At 38.8% G+C, this 22965-nt stretch overlaps 1 protein-coding gene across 10 annotated transcripts in view; it reads right to left on the reverse strand.

Moving 5' to 3' along the window:
• Nucleotides 1–22965, reverse strand: part of ZFYVE26 (zinc finger FYVE-type containing 26) — a 387669-nt gene that overhangs the window by 227599 nt on the left and 137105 nt on the right. For all 10 annotated transcript variants that reach the window (XR_011922929.1, XR_011922930.1, XM_072427512.1 and 7 more), the window contains 3 exons: nt 21905–22060; nt 17323–17544; nt 11953–12058 (listed from right to left, as the gene is read on the reverse strand). Coding sequence is in view for 8 of the 10 variants with exons in the window: in XM_072427512.1 (XP_072283613.1) it covers nt 11953–12058; nt 17323–17544; nt 21905–22060 (484 nt within the window). In the remaining 2 variants the exon portion in view is untranslated. The remainder of the gene's footprint in view (nt 1–11952; nt 12059–17322; nt 17545–21904; nt 22061–22965) is intronic.

Consider the following 22965-nt stretch of genomic DNA (forward strand, 5'->3'; position numbering starts at 1 on the left):
ATACCAATCACCAACTGCAAAGTAGGCTCCTAAAACTTCTATCATGATTACAAATAGACAGATAATTGATAGGAAGTCCACTGTAGGTAGTATAGGAATTAGCCTCCAAAAAGGCCTGAAGTCTGCAAGTGGACACTAAATGAGAGTAAAACTAATTCATCATGCAATGTTCGAAAATATAGTGATCAAGTGTTGATTCATTTAAATTATATTGTACATCCAAAGTAGAAGGCAGAATTATCTATACAGAAGACAAAGTGAACCCTACATTGAAAGGGTTCAACATGCTGGTAATGCAGAAAACCAAGATAAATACATTCTAAATTGAAGATCCTGACCATCTGCAAATTATGTTTGTTAGGGAAAAATTAAGTCACCTAAACACTCCTGAATTGTAAAACGCTATGCAAAATTTATCAGATATGTGGAGAAATAAAGTCTTTCTAAAAGTTGGAGGGTCTTCAGAGTTTGTGAAGACAGGTATATAATGCTTATTCCAGATTCACATGGTAAATTGTTCTAACAATGCAACAAGAAATTGATTTGGTTTATATCAGAGGACATTTTATGTAAACATTCAGTTTCAAAGTGCATTATGGTTGCATAAACAGTTATTATATCTAGAAGTACCTAAAATACCACTGTTGTATATAGTCTTGAGTACATTAGATACTAATGATCTGACCTATAAGGGATGTTTATCTCTGATGGAAAATGAAAAAGACATAACATAAAAACAAGTTACAAATGGGAAGCGGATGTTGGGCTGACAAATGATAAAATGTGGTAGTTTATTCTGTAGGATTTATCTGAAGTTTAGGTTTTCTGTTCCCCATAAACTAACTGAACTCTTAACTGTGCAAGTAAATCTATCTTTATTCAAAATTGGATGGCATAAAAAAAAGGGGTGAGGCACAGAAGAGAGATTTGATACACTAGCTTTGAAGGTGTCCCAAAATTTAAGGGATAATGGTCCAAGGTACTGGAGTAAACAAATATCTATTATAGATAGGTAGTTTGCAGACATATATTTTAAGGGCCCTGGATGGGCCGTCACTAAAACGTGCTGTTAACACAGCATTAGCATGTCTACTGTGCTTAGAAAACGGATAGTAAAACACCTGCTAAGGATAGATGAGTAGGAACACAAAATAAAATAGTTATTCACTTATACAAGGATCACGTATCAATCTAAAGCAAACCATAATACTCTTATTTAGTCAAAATAGTTTAAAAGTGGGAGGGATAAACTAGATGGTGAAGCAATAGGAAGCAATTGTTTGTACTGGTGTATTGTTTTTGGTAGATGGGTCAAGCAGAAGGAGAGTAAAGAAGGAGGGCAAGGATAGGTGTAGTAAAGCGTATTTACTTTTCGTCAAACTAAAAGGGACATGTCGACACGCCCCTTCTGCGCCCATAACCCCGCCCACTCCATCCATATTCCCTCCAAAGGCCGTCCCACATCCCTCCCCCCAGCCTACCGCCCTCCCCCTAGCCCTCCTATCTTCCACCGACTCTTCACCCATTCACTGACCTCACCCTCCAGTAACAATTACAAGAGAAAATAACCCCACAATTGCTGGAAAACTACCATGCTTTCAAGAAATAATTAACACCACAAGTGCTGGAAAACTAATTTTATGCAGATTGTGTGTTTTATATCAGGGATACTGTTGGTACTTTATACAGGAGTCTTATTTCATGGCTCCTATTAGATGTGTATTATATTATGCGAGGTATTAGATCTTTATATATCTACATGGTGTTACTTCATGGATCCTTTTAGACCTTTATATGTGTTATAGTATAGCTGCTACTAACCCCTCCCCACCCAGGCAACCCTTGCCCCCGACAAAGCACATGCGGTTAGATTGTACACAGTTTATAAAAGCACATGCAACTAGTTTCAAGTTTCATGGATCCTATTAGATCTTTATATGTGTATTATATTACTAAAATGGTAATTTACTGGTGCTGAGCATGCATATTTCTTACCTACATATTGTCTTCTAAGCATCCATGTTATCGGGTAATCCACAGCAAAACTACTCGGCAATAAAATGTTGCAGGGGCTGTACATTTCTTATCAGGGTGTGTGTGTGTGACTCTTTCAGACAGCCTGTGGAGATAACACTTTGCTGTTCCTTTCAGGGGAGTCTGCGCTTCGACATCTCAAATGACCGGCAAGGGCTGGCAATGTATACATAATAACAGTATTGATGTTTCTTATTATATATTGATCGTGATAATGTTCCCATATTCTAATTTTAGGAGCTAGCGCTGATAACGTTCTAAAGACGGTGAAGAGCGCAACGACTATGGTAAATAACGTATCTTTAGACACGGCGATGTCGGACACACGCAATTCTGAACAACGCAAGGGGGTAAAGAAGAATGTGCCGCCAGCCATTATTGATCTGACAACACTAACGACCGACAAATTAGATCAAGACCTCGAGCGGTCTAAAGCACGTAAGGCACAATGGGTCCTATCTGTGTTGTTTATGTAGTCTAATGTTAAATGTCTGCTTTAATTCTAATGCTCTTTTTAAAACCCACAGTAAAAAAAAATATATCCCTCAGATGTGCCTATAGGACGTGCAAAGAAAACACAGATGAACAGTAAGCCGCTCCGACGTTCTCTGTAATAAAGATGTCGATAGCTATAAATGTATATCGGTCATGATAATGTTCTTGCGTCCTAATATTAAAAGTTCCAACGCCAGTGAGTGTCGCGCAGATTGTGAAAAATACAGGCCCAATAGAAGTGTCAGTAACATGCAACAGCGCAGGCGGCAGCCAACTGAATGAAAATTCCACAGGGCCGGTTATCAATTGTCCTAACGCGTGTAAGTTGAAATAAAGCATTTACGCTATTTTATTGTTATGAACCTGTTTAAAATACTTAATACGATATTTGTAATGTTAACTTTTTAAATTGACAGCAAAAAGAAGAGAAAGCTTCAAAAATTGGCGGGCAGGCGTTACACAGAAACAGAAATCAAACTCCAGGCGATCAGAAACGTTATCACCGATATCCGAAATTATTTGTCAAAAACAGAGATCTCCACAGGATGGTGAGACGGCGTGCATTATAAACGACGTCCACACCTGTTGCTGACACACATCCTTTGAATAGACGAATCACATTCAATACGCCAGAGGACCATTATTTGCATGGTGGCATACAGCAGACACGTATCAGCAATGGCTCACACAAGCCACTTATTAACAATTGTTCATCATGCTGGGATGAAAATACGTACATCGCATTGAGTTCTCTCGGTCGTTACAATGACAAAATGTTACGTGTTGCAAATTTCCTAAAATGTTGTGTGAGAGACTCTATGCTTTTAGCGTTTAACTGCCCTAACAAACTTAACACCCAGCAAATACATAATGCTCATGAAAAATACACAAAGCTAATTAGACATCTCTATGCTATTGAAAAAGAGATGGCACATAAGATTTGACTAGAGATGATTGGCGGAGCAAGTCTCTTAAAAAACAAAAAAATACCAGTGAGAGAAAGATCTAGAAAATTTAAACGGGCTATAAAAATGTACTTTGTGGCTAAGCGCTCTAAAAACGTTAGGAAAAAAAAAAGGAGGTGCCGTCGTATCAAAATGGTTACGCCGTCCTGCTCCCACAATGAGCAAACACCACACAGGTCACAAACGCACCGTCTACTGACTGTGCAAACAGACCGCTTTCACGCAGATCACAGGCACCGATCTGACCATTCGCCCGGGCATAAAGACGCTACAAATGAGCCCTCTGAAGACCTTGACGATAGAACAGTTTATTTAGAGCATGTTTTTTATCAACAGCGTGACTTAGTGAATTTTATTAGTTCGCTGTACAACGATCACTTTAGATTTGTTAATTTAGATGCCGTTCGTTCATTTGTTGGTGCTGTTGATGCAATACACGCTGCTGTACAATCATTGATAGGTTGGGTTTTACGGGATACAGAAACGGGTGATTTTATCCAGTTGGGACCAGATGGCGGCGAGACGTTTGACTCTGGTATTTCATTGAGAAATTACCTGAAGCTCATTTGGTTTCTTTTAGCGACATTGTACTGTTTGAAAAATATTTAAACATTACAATTAAAGTTTTGTATCACAACAGAGGCCAGTGGCGATATCATTCAGACACTCCTGCCAGGAAAAGACTGTCTAAATATTACATCATGAAAAACATTTACAGTATTAAAAACGTGAAAGAGATGTTGTTCTGTTTATGGCCATAAATATGGCTATGACTGTCATCAGTTTTGCAAAGCCTATCATCGGGCAGACTGTGTTGAAAAGCGGGGTGAACAACCGAGGTGCCTGCGTTGTCGTGAGTTTTGTCTTTCAAAAGAATGCTTTGAAATACATGGAAATTTGGTAGCTAGTGATGGTGCAACTTGTAAGAAAAAAATGTTTTGCGGCTCTTGTTACAGATATATAGACAATGGGGACACACATAGCGTGTGCGGGGCTCGTCTTGACAAATTTGACGAGCATATTTGTTACATGCAGCCTTACAAGCCCAAACAAATGTCTGAGAAATACATCTTCTATGACTTTGAGTGCATGCAAGAGACAGGTACACACAGGGTGGTGAAAAGAAGGTAGGGAAGTACTTTTTGGACGACCTTGCTTTGGTTAACGGCACACACCCAGCCTTTGAATTTCAGAGGTGTTTTCACCAAGGCTGTCCTGTATGTTATAATGAGCGTGACAGCAACAAGGTTACTAAATCTACATACGGACAGCTGTACCAGGCTTTCTTAGTCAAGAAAAGCTACCTGCAGAGATACGGATTTACAATCCATGTCATGTGGGAGCATGAGTGGTGCCATATGACTATAAGCGATGAAAGGGTCAAAACCTTCTCCTTAAAATGAAGTTCCCAATACCGTTGGATCCCCGTGACGCGCTTTACAGGGGCCGAACTAACACCATTACCATAAATCACAAAATTCAGCCTGGTGAAACGATTTTTACGATTTTACGAGTTTGCACCCTTTTGTTATTAAAACTAAAACATATCCTGTAGGTCACCCAGAAATAATTTTTGATCATTTCAGACACATCAAAAAATACTTTGGCATTGCTAAAGTTAAAATGTATCAGCCCAGAGATTTGTTTTTTCCTGTCCTGTTGTAAAACTAAATGAAAAACTAATGTTTCCGCTTTATTTTACATGCGCTTTGGATTCCCAGAAAGACACCTGCAACCACACCGACGAAGAACACTCTGACAGGTACATGGTGTACAGTAGAACTTGTTTTAGAGGTGGAAAAAGGCTATAGGATCGGTCATGTGTACGGAGATCTGGCATTTCAGGAATACAACAGATGACCTTTTTGCCCCATACATCAAGTTACATATCAGGGATAAACAGGAGGCTTCTAGTTATCCAGCCTGGTGTAAAAAAGATTCTGAGAAAAGGGATTACATAGACTCATTTTTTTTAAAAAGGTACATTTACGCCCTGACAAAATAGCTGTGAACCCCGCAAAAAAGACAAATTTCAAAACTTTTCCTAAACTCTTTGTGGGGTAAGTTTGGTCAGCAGTGTAACTTGCCGTTCACCAGCATAGTCACGGATCCTGATGAGCTTTTCGAATTAGCGTTTGTACCATACTATGACCTCTCCAAAGTTAATTTCCTCAATGAAGGGACAGCCATAGTCAATTGTAAATTTGCAAAAGGGCGTTTTACAACTGCCTATGCCAGACTGGAATTATACACGTTCCTAGACAGGTTGCAGGAACGTTGTCTCACGACACAGATTCTGTCATATTCCTAAGTAGAGAGGGTAATTGTAATCCACCTTTGGCAGATTTTCTCGGTGAGCTGACCAGTGAAATACTTGATGACATTTACATTACAGAGTTTGTGTCTGTGGTTCCAAAGACATACGGTTACAAACTCAACACCGGGAAAACCATATTGAAGGTTAAGGGTATAACTCTTAATGTAGCTAACACAAGACTTATTAATTTTGAAAGTTTAAAAGACCTTGTGTTGGATTACTACAACAGTTCTGACCCCAAGACACAGAAAATGATAGGCATAGAACAACCGGGTATTTACAGAAATAGGAAGTGCTGGCACATAGAGACAAGACCGCTACGTAAAACGCAAAAGTGCATCTACACAAAGACAGCTGACAACAGACTTTACCACTTTGCCTTTTGGTTATTAAGCAAGAGCGCCATGGATGCGTGATTTCAACCCCCTTTCTCTTGTATTTTAGCAGACCCCTCAAATTCTGGAATAATTTTTTTTGTAAAGTGCTTACTAATGCACGCAGATATACTAATGTCGCACAAACCTGACAATGTAGTTTGGTTTCAGGCATGTTGGCAAAATTTGTATGACACTCTCTCTCCTTTATTTACAAATGTCAGGTTTATCGAGGGAATACCTCAAAATTTTTCAGACTATGCCTTATTCCCAACCGACAAGGTAAATTTTGCAGTTGTTGATCTTATGGAGGCGGCTTGTGATAATCTTGAAATGCAAAATGCATTCACCAAATATGTTTACCAAAGAAATTTGAGCATCATGTACCTCAGAAAAGCAGGTAAGGTAAAAGCAGGTAAGAAAAGCAGGACCATAAAGTTATTACATTGGCGCAACAAATATACCCTGGAAAACACATTTCTTTTTAGAGGCTTTTAAAGATGCTACACATGCTCCTTACGGCTATTTACTTGTAGATTTAAGGTCTGACACTCCTGAGGAAGTACATTTACGAACCAGTTTCTTCCCACCAGACCTCCCAGCCACTTACTGTATAAAAAGAAAACTAAAAATTTGACTTTTCTCAACAGTCCGGTCATTCTTGGTAGCGAAGGGGCTTTTGTTAAGATGTCTAATAGGATATGGTGTAATTGGGATCTTTTTAAAGCGCTGGTCAGAACAAAACCAGCTGACAAAAAATACAATTTTACGCAACGCCAATAATAATTTGATACCGGTATCCGCTATTGGCAAAATCGCTCTCAAAATCCTTAAAGGAAAGATGCCTCTTAGAGAGCGCCAAAAAAATATACTGAAAAGGTGGAGGCAGGCTATAAAGAAGTTAAGCAATCAAAGATATCCCATTAAAGGCAAGAGGTGCATTATGAGATCACTGCTGGGGTTTGCAATACCTTTAAACACTAGCCTGATAGCTAATAGAACCGGTTGCTCATAATGGAATCTGCCGAGAAAATGTTTTTGGTTTCCAAGCAAGAACTGGACAAGCTAAAAAAAACAGCTTAAAAAACAGCTTTAGAAACAGCCGGCATACGCGAAACCGCTACACAGCGTTTAGAGGCCAAAATTAGAGACGTACTTCACAGGTATGACCTATCGGACGATTAAAAATTAAAATGTGCACGAATGTACTACGGTGATATCTAACGTTTACCAAACAGGCCGGTAAAGAAATGTTGGCCTTAATTTTGATTACACAAACAACGTCCAATCAACAACAATTGCCAAGAGATTCCTCTATTAGAGATGTTAGGGAAATACTTAATAATGGTAATGTAAGATATATGAAAAATGCTGAACTTTTGCTGAATAAATTGCATCAGTCTGGTGACAAGGCCTCCTGGAACGCAAGAGGTGAATTCGTTTACAAAGGCTGGCCTATACCAGGCTCCAACATCATTGACCTGATCTGCACTGCTACGCAGAGTCATAATGTACTTAAAGCTAAAGCCCCTCAAGGTTGGGATTTGTTCATAGACACCATAGCGGAGCTGAACGTTCCCTGTACGGTGATTGCTAATACAAGAACAAGAGAACTTGACAATTTAAAAAGGGGCTCACTTAACAGTCCTTTTAGACAGTCGTTGTTCGCAACACCTTCACCGGGGGTATTGCAGGGAACTTTATTGCCTAAAAAGAGAGCAACTACTTTGTTACAGACTGCATGGGTAACGTTATAATAATATAATTTTTACTTTAAATGTGTATAAAAATTTCCAGGCATGCTGTGTTATTTTAAAAAATATGTATGCTAATCTGTTTTACGTGTTTCTGTATATACCTATTAAACTATTGTTTTGAATAAAAGCATTTAATAAAATAGGTTACTACTCAAAAATAAAAATTAAATAAAATGTAGTCACCTTTTTATATCATCTATATAAAGTGTCACAAAATTAAATACGAATGTTTTGTAACGTGTTAAAAGTTTAATAAACAAAAGTCTTTTTATTATTTTCAATATAATAAATCTACTATCTTGAATGACATATTTGCATTTAGTATATAAACTACCCATGAGGACGCATCAGGGTAGTCAGTCCTAAAATCAGACTCTAAAATGCAGAGTACTACACACCAAAAGCCATCAGTTCTTAAGGCGCTGTTGATGCCTTATTCAGGGAAGTACAGAAATTTGTAAAGGTTCTGTGAAAAAAATTGTTGAACAATGAAGAAGACCTATACGCTGCACAAACCGGTGAAAAAAGCATTTAAAAGAAACAAAGTCGTTGTGTCCGATATAGACGGTCAATGGCAGGCCGATCTTGTCCCAATGATAGATTTTTCAAAAGAAAATACTTTTTTCTTTTCAAAAGAAAATACTGAATATACTTTCAAAATTTGCGTGGGTGTCAGGACTAGCCAATAAAATAGGTGCAACATTGGCTGGCGCTTTTCACCAGGTATTTATAAGTGGTCGGATACCTAGGAAACTTCAGATGGACCGCGGTAGAGTTTATAAACAAGCCTATGGGAAAACTTTGTGCCGATTATAAAATAAACAATGCATTTACTGGATAGAGAAATTCATCAAAAAGGCTAAGAGGAAAACTTTGTATTTTGTAAAGTGGATTGGCTACCCTAAGAAGTTTATCTCTTGGGTGCATGAAAACCAACTGTCGGGTGTGTAAACTATGGAAGATCATTTTACATTACTTTACCATGCAACGCTTCATCTAAACTTTACAATACTATCGCTGATTAAACTACTAAATTAGCAAAAGCTGTCTATCTCCGTGGGCCTTATGAAGTCGCCTTAGTAGAGATTCAATACCCTCATACATGGAATACCTTTGAGCCTGGGGATGGTGTTTTTTTTTTACATCGGCCGGCGTGATGATCCGGTCAAAGAATATTTTGTTAAATCGGGATATTACGCTAATTTGAACGAACTGGTCAAAGCCGTTAATAACAAACTTGACTATTTGAAAAATTCCACCTGATCAATTGAGACTAAGATACAACAAGGTTGAAAGAACTGTTTTTGTAACTAAGTCGGCTGTTTACAGGTTTATGGCCAGGGAAAAGTTAGGCCGCATACTGGGCCTGGTGGGGCATATGCCCAAATGCTCAAAAAAGAATTTAGGTGATCCAACACATCGTGGGCCTGGTGGGGCATACACCCAAATGCTCAAAAAAGAATTTAGACGATCCAACACATATCGTTGTGCGTTACGAGTTTGGAGTGTCTGTTGTAACAACCGACCATACACCAGAGGTTTCGACGGATGGTGATTCAGTTTTAACAAAAGAGAATGACGCTTTATCTATACAGAAAAATTTTTACCCATATATTAAGGCGGGTTTTTATACGATGGTTGTTTATACCGATATAATTCAACATCAGCTTGTTGGGGATATTTATGTTATGTTGGATATCTTTCAAATACCCCCCCCCCCGCGCAGACAAGTATTGAAAAATAGCTTTATGTAGAGGTACAGCAAATTGCGGCACTAGCGGACAATGCGCCGTTGGGAGTTCTTCATCTCCGGGAGCGGGGAATATTATTACGACCTAAATAACACGCGGTTATACGTTGTTTGCTGAATCGTTAACCCTTATAACACCCCCATACCTGTAGGGTCCCATGTTGGTCTTATTAATTACCCTTTAGCTAGCCTTTTTAATCAGCTGGACATAACGCTGGGTGACACATTGATTTCACGAAGTGACAACCTTTAAAAGTATAGAGCGTATATCGAATCCCTAATAAATTATAGTTTACTAAATTTAGCTACTCAGCCAGATTATTCTATTATATTACTGCTGGTCATCATGATGACCAGGCTCTTGGTGGTCGTAATGAGGGCTTCATCAAGAGGTCTCAATATACGGTATGTTCTAGAAGCGTTGAATTAATGAGGCCCATTTACGCCAATAAATTTATTCAACCGAAGCGGATACTGAATGGATTAGATCTAAATATAAAGCTGACCAGAAACAAAGATTCTTTCTGCCTTATGTCTGCTGAAGATACCCAATTTAAAGTACAAATACAACACGCTTCGCTGTATGTCAAAAAAATTTAAGTATCGCCCTGTAAGAATAGGCCACAGTCGCGCTCTGTTAACAGCTAACGCAAAGTACTTGGTCGATCAAGCATCTCTTAAAGTGTATAGTATTCCTGCCGGCACGCGCATATCGAACCACGAAAACCTCTCTCTCGGAAACATACCAAAAACTGTAATACTAGCGTTTGTGGACAATTTCGGGTAATTACCAGCTTCAACCACTACAATGTAAATTATGCCGCCTTATATTTGGATGGACAGCAGATACCTGGCAAGACCGTTTCAACCTAATTTTTAAGGCGCTTCAGCTGTTTGCGAATATTTGGCCCTGGTACATATTTCGGGCAAGCAAAAGGCTGACAACGCTTTATCGGTGGATCATTCAGAATTTTTGAACGGTTACACTTTATTCACTTTTGATTTATCGCCTGATCAAGAACCTGATGGACATTTCCCTATAGTAAAAACCGGGAATCTCAGGGCTGAAATTAGATTTGTGGAACCTACGCAAAACACTATCAACGTTATTGTGTATTCTATTCATGAGACTATTATTGAAATAAATAACAGAAGAGAAATATTGTTCGATTTTCAATAAAACTAATAACTATGAAATTACCAGCATTATTAAATCAGACTTTCACACCCTGCGCATCTTTAAAGGTGTATTTCTCTGTGATTTCTTACCGGGAAACAAACTCATCGACAGACCGGCGCCCTGTATTGTAAATACGGATAAATCGCATCAGAGGGGATTTTATTTATATTATGTACAAATAATTTGTCTATTTTTCTTGATAGTTATGGAATATCACCTGAAATTAAATATTTCCTGATGAATTCATGCAATTTTTATCGCAAAATACTAAGATAATAAGATATCAATATAAGCAAATACAGGATGTCGCTAGTTTGGTCTGCGGCAATTACTGCATCTATATCTTATATTGTATTGCTAAAGGGATGCCTTTTGAAAATGTATTAAAAACATTCACGAATGATTTTCGAAAAAATTACAGCATTCTACTTGACTATGTAGCAAAGCGATTGAAACAATTATGTCTGCGTTGTAATTACAATCAAACATGCATACCCTACTGTGATAATAAATAGATATAACGTTGAACGAAGTAATCGTAAATTGTTTTAAAATCTCTTGGACATGCCTGGACATGTCTTGACAATAGGCGGTGCATGGGAGAAGAGTGGCCAGGTTAGGTTGGGGGTATACATGTCTGGGCAATAGACAATAAATAGGTGGAGAGTGGGTGGAATATAGGAGGGCGGTAGGCTGGAGATGGGAGGGATGTGGGACGGCCCTGGGAGGGGCGTGGGAAGGATTATGGGTGGAGTAGGTGGGGTTATGGACAGGGAAGGGGGCGCGTCGATCTTTCACTTAGATGGCTTGGGGAGGGCGGTAGGTTGGAGATGGGAGGGATGTGGGACGGCCTTGAGAGGGGTTATGGGTGGAGTGGGCAGGGTTATGGGTGGGGAAAGGGGCGTATCAACCTGTCACTTTTATTTTGACGAAAAGTACATACGCTTTACTACTGATAGGTAACAAAAGAAAAAGGAGTGTGTGGGGGGGAGGGATCATTTTACATATGTGTTTGGTTTCCATAAATGAAGTCTAAACAAAAAAATAATGCTTGGAACACAGAAAGAAATGGCAAATTACCTTTCAGGTGGGACTTGACGCTCAAACACCAAATGAGAGATTAACTGGGAAGGTTTCTGTCGCAGTGTAATTAAAGTATTTCCCATCTTCAGATCCATTGATGACTCTAAAAGTGGAAACATTACATAAATGACCATGCATGTTTTTGTTGGGATTAGTCCAATACAGTAATGTAATGTAATGTTGATTGCTGATAAATAAAGGGTCCCAAATATAACTTTAAAAGAATGCTTTATTTACCTAAATTTATAAGAATAGTTTTACTGCTTTGTTTGATTATCTGCAGAAAACAATGCCTGAACATTGTGTGCTAAGATTTAACAGAAACTGTGAATTTCAAATTCAAATCTGAATCAGTTTATACAGACTTTCTCCTGGACTCTGTGTCTTATGTGCTCCATGGCACCTGGTACAAACTTTGCACTGTCCACTTTCTCAAATTCCAATACATATTCATACCTACAATTTGTTCCACGATAGTATTTTAACATGGAGAGCTTTGCATAAGAAACTTGGGATTTCTCCATATTTCTCTAAAGATTTAACTTTTAAAAAAAACCCACAAGGATTGTGCCATATATGTCAAGTGGGCTAAAAAAGGCCTGACTCATGTCCACCAAATATTTTCGGAGGAAGTTATCGGGGTTTACTCACTGTCCAATATGCAGCAACAATACAGAGCAGCTGTAAATTACTATCTCTGCTATCTTCAAGAGACTAGTTACTGCCGAAAGTTGGAGAGTACAAACCTGCCATCTTTCCCCCTGGATCACTTCCTACTATTACTGGTCTACAACATATCATCCCTTTACCCACCATTGCTTTCACACTTCATCACCACCTTGGAAAATTCCAAGTACAAAGACGGGAAAAGTACTTTCCAGTGGAGGACATGGTTGGCAATATTTAAGATGGCTACTCGGTGGTTTGAAAGACCATTACAAATAAACATTGGTGAGAGACCCAATTTATATTCTGCATACAGCCCTACCTAGGCTTTCAAGGCAGCATCCCAACATTCCAACAGGAGCTATTAGTACAGTTGCATGTCCCAGGTGTGGATTCTAAAAGACTCCCTTGTCACAGTGCCTATGGTTCTGCAATGTAATCCAAACGTTCTGGAAGCAGGTAATACTTTCTGTAAAACAATTACCACCAGTGAGCTTACACTGGATCCGTTCCTTCTAGTATTTGACTATTGGGAAACCTCCTTGTCTTCTGGAGGTGCCGCTCTTAAGTCCTGGATCTATTTATGTCTGCTGACAGCTGGCAGAGTAATAATGCATCACTGGCTGACAACTTTGCCTCCTGATATTAACATGGCAACTGAAGACCTAATCAATCTAATGTATGTGGAGAGGCTGGAAGTAGATATAGCGATAAACCCTGAAGTCCAATCTGTTCGGTTTTAAAAGTGCTGATTCAACTTTTTCCTCAGTTTGTTTACAGACAAGGAATGGACCACCCTGATTTCTCTTTTCGAAGCCCTGTGGGCTGATAATTTGGTCATTTATATGGTAGTACGGTAGTTGTAGTGCTTTACACCTATATTCACCTATAAAAGTTTTTGTTCAATTCCCTCTTCCTTCCCGCATCGTATCACCCTTCCACTTCCTCTATTCCCATACTTCACCCTTTTCCTCTCCTCCCCGTTCATCCATTACTGGTCTCCACTTGTTCCCTTAAAATAAAAAACTTGTTTTTTGTATCATTTTTTGTGCCCTTATCTTTGTTGTTGTTAAGTGACTGCTCTCTGTTTGTAGGGTTTTACTGGCTAAATATTATGGTCAGATGTTTATAAATCAGATAAGTCACAGTGCGTGTAGTGGTAAAATATGTGCCAATGTAATCTTTAAATTCTTCAAACAAATATTTTAACCTAATCATAACCTAAATCACCTTTACATTTAAACCCTACATTAGGGTGAAATGCACTGGTAGAGAAACCTTTGTCTAGTGTATTGTTTTTTTTTTTTCATTTTTGGTAATTAAGTGTTGGAGTGCACAACATTAGTTGTATAAAATCATCATTTGCATGCAATCCCGACTAAGGGGTTTTTGCCAATTTATAGATGAAGTCAAGGGGGCCTGTAAAATGGAGATTTAATTTCTAACAGTTGACCTTCATTCGAGTCCATTGACGAGGAGTTACAGGCCACTAAATAAGTAGTAACTCAACTACAAGACCATGTTCATACTCAAAATCATTAGGATAGGCGGCCTACTAGAAACAACCTCAGCAGTGGACTTACCAGCTGTGTTACAAGCGATATTCAAATTTATCCTGGGAAACTCAGCATCATATCCTAATAAACTGGATTTTGCCCACAGAAACTCTATGGCCAACAGGCCTCCAGTCCAGGCCATGTGATGTTGTCTGTAGAATCCACGACTACACCACAACCACTGGATGTCGTCTGTAGAGTCCACAAGTACACCAGAACAGAGGAGATATGCAGACAGCACGTAACATGAGGTCCATAGAATTTGATGGTGCCATGGTTCAACTGTTTCCAGACCTCTCCTAAAGAACTCTTATGTATGGGGAGTCAAAAGAGATATTTCATAATCATTGCAGCAGCATTTGAATCCCATACATAGGGGTTCTCTTTGGTCTATATTAAAGTGTTTTGGGGGATCAATTGTTTTTGGCAAAAAAAAAAAATGTATACTATATCCATGCTTTTTATTGAATTAACTTTAATTAATTTAAGAGTGTATGTAATAAACATTTTTGGTCTTTTATTTCGTTTGTATAATTGTTGGTAAAGACAAGTCCTATTACTTTAGCATATGCGCATGTTGGCCAAATTCTCATCTTTTTATTTGTGTGTTTAATTAAGGGACTTGCTTTTATTGCATTTGATCAGAACTATTCAACGGGGATTAGCCTCAGGCATTCTCAGGAAAGTTTCCTCGAACTTCTGATGGTTCCGCAAAATTTCGGCGAAACCGGAGCTGTATTCATTAATCAGCACAGCCTACGATCTTTTTTTTTTTTAAATTTCGAGCTCGATCGGCGATTTTACACCGCCATTCTCGCTTACAATTTCAGTAAGCGAGAACAGCCGAATTCGCCGGGAGATCGAGTTTTAAAAACTTGCTCGCTCATCCCTACTGTTCAATACTTCTCCAATTAGAGAGATAACGGTTTCCCAAAATTTTGGAGCGGAACCCAGAATTCAGGAATCAATCAGGGTGGAATCTCTTTATACTTTAACATGCTTTTAAATAAAGGCAAATGGTATAAACTCACTATTTTCTTGACATTGGAGAAGGATTTAAATTCTAGTTACACATTATTTAAGTGGAAATCAGCTATTTGGTCTATTGGCAAATCCATTAAATGCATTTCTCATTGGGATGGCTTTCAAAAGATTATTTTTTATGGTACCAGAGCTCATATAGATTAGCAAAATTCACTCCCAATTACTAACCTCTGTGTTGGAGGAATTAGTGTTAGAGGAGGCCAGTCGAGTGCCTTCTTACATATGTTTTGGGAGTGTGGAAACATCTTCAACTTTTTTAGTCCAAATTTGCAATTATTTCACAAATCAAAGGATGTGTCACGGCTCCACAAGACCAAGTGGTGGACCCACTGTGTCACCAACCCAATGGGTGGAGATGTGTACGGGGCGCAGGGTCTAAGCAGTAGCTTGAGTCTTCTCCAGAGCCTCTAGAGGTGAGGTTGTTGTGCGGCAAGCTACTGGCAGGTGGCGTCCCTCATGCCCGCCAAGGCAGGTGACTGCTAACATACAGGAACCAAAACGTAGTGCCAGAAGGAAATCTAAAATAGTAGTCAAACGAGCCAAAGGGTCAGGGCAGGCAGCAAACAAGGGTAGTCAGGAAACAGGCAAAAGGTCAGGACAGGCAGCAAACAGTCCTTAGAAAACAAGCTGGTTTCAGTACACGGATAACGCTTGAACAGATTGCAGGAACTCAGAATGCAGGAACCACAAGGAACTCCTGTTTCCAGGCAACTTCCTGTTCCCAGGTCACATCCTTAAAAAGGGGATGTCAGGTGATAGGAGTCTAATCACCAGTACTCCCTCTGCTGGTGATAAGATAGTCTCAGGTGTTAATCAGATGCCTGCCAGCAGAGGGAGTGCATCTGCGGAATACCCTGGTTCTCTGAGGAAAGGGAGCAGCTTACAGAGAATCACCTGACCTGGACCAGGAAGTGTGCAGAGAGTTGGATCCAGAGGCAGAGATGGTGCTAGCAGCAGGGGACTGCAAGAAGGGTGAGCCAGAAGGAGGCACAGATGACCTAGACTAGGGATGAGCAAGAATGCCTATGGGATTCTCAAGAAAATGTCCTTGATGTTCCGACGGGTTCGCATAATTTCAGCAAAATTTCGAGCTCCGGTCCTGATTGGTCTTGCAGGTCCCAAAAATTCCGTCTCGCCTGACGAATTTACAAAGGCCGTTCTCGCCTACATGTTTGGTAAACCTACATGTTGGTAAGCGAAAACGGCCCAATTCGCCACGAGACCGAATTTAGAAAATTTGCTCGCTCATCCCCAACCTAGACCTGCGGGGATCTGTGACAGGATGTAATACCAACACCTGATTTAGCACTCCAAATAAAAGTATTGGCTCCTTCCTCCTCCAATTTAGAGTAAAAGCCACTACCATTCTTAGGGCCATAATTAGTAAGTGGTATCATAATTTACCCACAAATTTACCAGAAGTAATTGAAAGAGTTTAATTCGCATGATCACTACAAAAGAGCCTTCACTAATAGTAATGTTAACTTCATGTAATCCCAGAACCAATGGAATACATGGCAGTTCTTACACATTGGTTTCAAGAAAAAATGCAGTTTAGCATACTGAATGTTTCAAGATTTAGTTATCCAGTTAGAGAAACAATTCTGATGTAATTTATATAAGTTTAAGTAAATTAATGTGTTTGTGAACCATTTTTTTGTCCTTTACTTATCTTGTTGTGTTTTATTTTTTTCTTGTTTTGCCCCCTTTGCCCTTTGTGTATTACAAATATATGTGTATGGTATGTACCTTTTTCCTGCTGTAATCCAATCTGAAAACCCTTTTAAAATCTAATTAAAAAAAAAAAAAAAAAGGTATCCTGAAAGGGACGGATATATATTTGGGGAATCTTTTGGCAGCTATGTTTATCCCCTTTTACTCTTCCCTCTGATGTTGTTCCTACTGCCCTACTGTGTTGAATTGGTACTGGGGAAGGTTTGTTTTAAGCTGTTTATATTCATCTGATATGTCTCAAAACACTCCTCAAAAAGAAGACCATTGTAGTAAAAATTCTGAAAACGTAATGTTTTCCAACTTTAGCAGTCCAAAATGTATAAAAATAAAATTAATAAAACTAATACAAATGTTATTAATCACTTACCCAAATCTAAATGTATACTTTTAACAATAACCTTTGCGAGAGTGTCAACGTATGTAAAGAAACGGTGGACATGACCAAATGAATAACTTCCCACGTTTAATGCTCGCTTTTCCAGGTTTTCCAACAGAAGAATTATCTGCTTGCAAACAGGATTCATATTAACTTCCTGAGGCTTCATAGTTAACTGGTCTAACAATGACTGCACAATATTTCCTTTTAGTTCTGGAAAAAAAACAAACAAAAAAAAAAATTACATATATGAATTTAAATAATACCACAGTGACATGAAGTACAGTCCACATCAGTCAATCTCAAGCAATCTAAATTGTTTTGTATACTACAAAACACATCTTTTCTCTCACATATACCTTTATCTTAATGAACATCTTAGATATTAACGATTTGTCTAGGACTAGACTTTGCATGTTAGAATTGTATCTTTGTATCCATACATATGCATGTATCTGAGAACCTTACAGTGTATTGTACTTACATCTACATATTCAGATTACATTATTTTTAAATGTATGTCAACAAAATTATATCTTGTACTTATGCAAAAAGGGGCATGTATACATACCGTTTTTACTATTCTTTCATTGATATTCTATATTTACTCCTTTATCTAATAAGTATTTTCTACCTTTAATGATGTGTGCATGCCCCTTATTTCAACTTTTTATATTTTATGCAGTACTATCCCTGGTATTCAATGACATACAGGACCACCACTGAACATTTTCTGTGTATGTGGTGCTAAGCCCTCTGGCATCACACTTCTACAACTCTACTTGTGATGTGGTTGCTAGCGGAACATCCACGCTACCTAGTCACATGAATGTTTAAGTACTTTCCTTCCTTCCTTCCAAAATGGCATGTCTTGACGCCCTGTTCCTCCTCAATTCCCCTGCCTGTGCCCTATTGGCTGGCACATCTCTTATCCAGCATCCTTTTCTTCTCCCCGTGATCATGTTGGAATCCTGGGGCTACTATTGTGGCATCTACATGGCTAAAGTACCTATGTAGGGAGGATTTATCTTCTGATAGCCTTGGATCTGGCTTTCACTCAGGCACTCTGTTCTGAAATTGTCTTTTATTAAGTGCATCCTTTTATATATATCCTACCTGTATATACATTGAGGAAAAGAAGTATTTGATCCCGATTTTGTACATTTGCCCTCTGACAAAGAAATGATCAGTCTATATTTGTAATGGTAGGTTTATTGTAGCTGTGAGAGACAGAATAACATCAAAAGAACCCTCAAACACCCAGTGTTCAAGCGCTCAAGTCAGAACTTGATGTGCATTGTAATGAGTAAAATAAGTATTTGATCCCCTATCAACCAGCAAGATTTCAGGCTCCCAGGTGTCTTCACTGTATGCAGGTAACAAGCTGAGATTAGGAGCACCTTCTGTAAGGGAATGCTCCTAATCCAAGCTTGTTACAGTACCTCTATAAAAGAAACCTGTCCACAGAAGCAATCAATCAAATTCCAAACTGGGTGACAGTGTTGTGGTCAGATGAGACCAAAATTGAGCTCTTTGGCATCAACTTAGCAAGCCGTGTTTGGAATGCTACCTATGACCCGAAGAACACCATCCCCACCGTCAAACATGGAGGTGGACACAATATGCTATGAGGGTGTTTTTCTGCTAAGGGGACAGGACACTGCATCGAAGGGACAATAGACGGGTCCATGTACTGTCAAATCTTGGGTGAGCACCTCCTTCCCTCAGCCAGGGCTTTGAAAATGGGTCGTGGATGGGTATTCAAGCATAACAATAACCTAAAACACATGGCCAAGGCAACAAAAGAGTGGCTCAAGAAGAAGCACTTGAAGGTCCTGGAGTGGCCTAGCCAGTCCCAAGACCTTAATCCCATAAAAAATCTGTGGAGGGAGCTGAAGGTTTGAGTTGCCAAACATTAGCCTCAAAACCTTGGTGACTTGGAGAGGATCTGCAAAGAGGAGTGGGACAAAATCTCTCCTAAAATGTGTGTAACCCAGTGACCAACTACAAGAAACATCTGACCTCTGTGATTGCCAACAAGGGGTGTTTTTGCCACCAAGTACTAAGTCATCTTTTGCGAAAGGAAAAAATACTTATTTCACTCATTACAATGCACATCACATTTTGAGCACTGGGTTTTTGAGGGTTCTTTTGTTGTTATTCTGTCTCCCACACCTACAATAAACCTACTATTACAATTATAGACTGGTCATTTTGTTTTGTCAGAAGGCAAATGTACAAAATCAGCAGGGGATCAAATACTTTGTTCCCTCACTGTATACATTTTAGGCATATTCCCTTAAGACCCATTTTTTTATGCTCATTTTGCATATGTGTTGTTGTTTAGGTTATGCACAGATTTACACTAGTTTTTTTTTCCCTTTATTATTTTTACATTTATTGTTGCATATACAGTTTATTTATAGTACAATGTAACCTAATATTTCCAGTTTTCATTACTATTATATTACCATTCCAATTTTAATACTTTAAATTATTCACACTTTAAATAAATTACAATATCCAGCATTCTCATACATATAATTAATTTAATACCAGATGCAATGGTGGGCCAAGCTATCCAGCAAGGAAGCCAGGTGCAATTGAAGCCTGACCATCTACTATTGGCTTCCTGATGTTGTCCAGGCCAACATGTTGTAGTGCATTGGAGTTTTATTCATTCCAACACCTGTGCAGGGACTGTCCACACATGGCTCCCAAGTACAATACATAATGAACTGTTTACAGACAATGTAGAATTTTGAGAAACAGATATATGCAACCCTGTAAATTATTAAAAAGGATTTATTAAAGCTATTAGAAAAAAATGACAGGTTGACAATCGAAAACCTGGCCATCAATAATCCGGATCCTTCATTTTCCCGACATGAATAGCCATTGCATTCTCATCGAGGAAGAAGCTGATTCTATTTGGGTGTAGTTCTGTCAGATTCCACTAGAAGGTGCTAATATATTATAATTATAGGCAATTCAGAAATCCAAAATTTTTGGAAATTCGGCACTCCTCAGGTCCAGAGGTTGCCAGTTTTTTTAATGTGAACCTGTACTATGGAGAGGATTTGTGATTTGTACATGTTTTTGGATTTCTTTGTTACCATTGTTGATTATATGATATTGTACCCATCAAATTTCTGAATGTTTATTGGACAATCCTCCAACAATTAATTCAAGCCATAATATACTGTGAAGACAGTGAAGTATGGTAGTGGAAGCATCATTGTCACGCACAGAGAGACAGGACTACTAGGGGGTGCTATGGTATGCACGGAGGTGATGTGAGCCCTGAGAAGGGCCAAGGCGCAAAGTCTGAGCCGTAACCAGGTTTTCTCCAGAGCCTATGATGGTGAAGATGTTGCGCTGCTGGTTACTGCCAGGTTGTGGTCCAGGGATATCCACAAACAGACAGGAACACAGGAACAGCACAGGGAAGTTGGCTGGGAACCCACAGACTGGACAACGAGGGGTTAATGCAGGAGCTGGAAATAGGAAACACTGAATTAAGCACCAGGTGAACAGGGCATAGCTCACAGAACTAGGGGCTTCGCACAATGGAGACACGCTGCACGAACACAGAGAGCACTGTGTGATCTAAAAAGCCAGGGTTGGTCAAGAAGCTTTTTTCTGATTGGCCAGCAAATTAGATGGAATTGATATATGCAACCCTGGAGTGGCAACTTTATGGAGTGGCCAGGCCATCCCCAGACCTTTATCTAATAGAAAACGAGTGGAGTGACAACAAAAACACTGTTTCTGAGGCAAAACCAAGAAATCCTAAAAAACTGTGGAATGTAGTCTAAAAAACCTGGACTGGAACACCTGTTTACAGGTTCCAGAAGATGGTCAACTCCATGCAACACAGGTGTTCAGCAGTTCCCAGAAACAGTGGTTAAAAAACTAAATATTAATTTTAGTGATTCAAAAAAAAAAAAAATCTTGAAATATTTTTCAGTTTCTACAGTGAATGTTTGAGTTTGTAAAGAAGAATACAGACACTGCTATTTTTTGAACAACACACAATTTGTTTGACAAAAATACAAATTTGATACATTTTTCTTCATGTTTTTACTTGGAATAGATATGTGCAGTGTTCCCAATGCATTTGAGTGTATAGAAATAAAAGCTCTTAAGAGATTTCCCAAATATATTTAAAAACATTTTTTTAATTACAGATATTAAGGTGATATCCCTAGACATTGGGGTATTCCGCCTTGGTGGCTCACCCTCCTCCTATGTATTGGTGCCTCTTTGTGAGGGAATCTGCATTGAATTAGCAGCATTTAGATGGAAAATCTATGGGGTATTGTCAAGAGGAGAATTAGAGACACCAGACCCAAAAATGCAGACAAGCAAAAGGCCAATATCAAAGCATCCTGGGCTTCCATAACACCTCATGTGTAAAGAAATGCTAGCTTTTCCCTGCCTGACGCTTCTTAGTTAGAGGATATTAAAATGGGCACTCCTTGCAGTAAAACAATTCATAAACCATTCAGAATGCCAACCAAAAGCTTTCATCAACCAATCATTACTAATATAGATAGGTACTTAGACATACCAGAGGAATCGATCACAGCTTTTAGCTGGACAAAAATCTGTTCCAGTTCAGAATCCAGGATGATATGACACACTAGGTAATCATCTTGTAGTAATGAATAACAGGTATGAAAAATCTCTGTGATGCAAGACTTGAACAGGCTGCTTAGCTTTTCCTCTGCAATTGGATGAAAAAAAAAATATATATATTTAAAAACAACACATATTAAAATGGTACTTCACTACATACCTAACATTACATAACTAATAATGTAAAAGAATGTTTGCCATTTAGCTCAAGAAATGCATATACATTTATGTATTTCACATCACAAGTAAATTGTTTTGCTTTTTTGGCTACTGCTTATGACAATATGAACAGTTAACAGTTAAAATGTATATGATGCCATGAAAGCTGTGGGTTTCCTTTTTTCTCCTGTCAATGATCAACACAAATTGACAAATTGTTTATTGTCAAGAAAACAGATTTCTGCAAAGTAATTTATTTGACAGCATATGTACACCTTGAAGTAAGTTTGCAAAACTGCACCAGCGCTCTCCCGCTATACAGAAAGTGATTAACCCTCAGCCATAAATCATTTATTAGACTGAAATCTGAATTCTGACGCACACATCAAAGGAATATTGCTGTTTGTAAGGCACTCCTATGTAGTTTTTGAAAACAGGCTTGAGGTCACTGAAAGACAAAACCCACAAGGCCATGGTTTCTCAAGAACCGCCTTGTTTTCCTACAAAATTTCCTTGCAATTTGTTGCATAAACCATACCCTCTACCCTAACTAGCCTTCTGACACCAGTTGCAAAGTAGTATTACCATAGCACAATGCTGCCACTGCCCCGCTTCATGATGAAGATGGTGTGTTTGAGTTGATCGCCTTTGTTTTTAAAAGGGATAGTATAAGTGATAGTCAGCATGGCTTTAAGAAAGAACCGAAGTTGTCAAACAAATTTACTCTTTACTTTTTATAAGGAAGTAAGTAAACAGGTGGACAGTGGAATAGCAGTTGATATACTGGTAGTCTACTTGAGACTTTGCTAAAGCATTTGACTCAGTACCCCACAG

This window comes from Pyxicephalus adspersus, chromosome 12 (assembly GCF_032062135.1).
Source record: "Pyxicephalus adspersus chromosome 12, UCB_Pads_2.0, whole genome shotgun sequence".
In the NCBI taxonomy this organism is placed as follows: domain Eukaryota; kingdom Metazoa; phylum Chordata; class Amphibia; order Anura; family Pyxicephalidae; genus Pyxicephalus; species Pyxicephalus adspersus.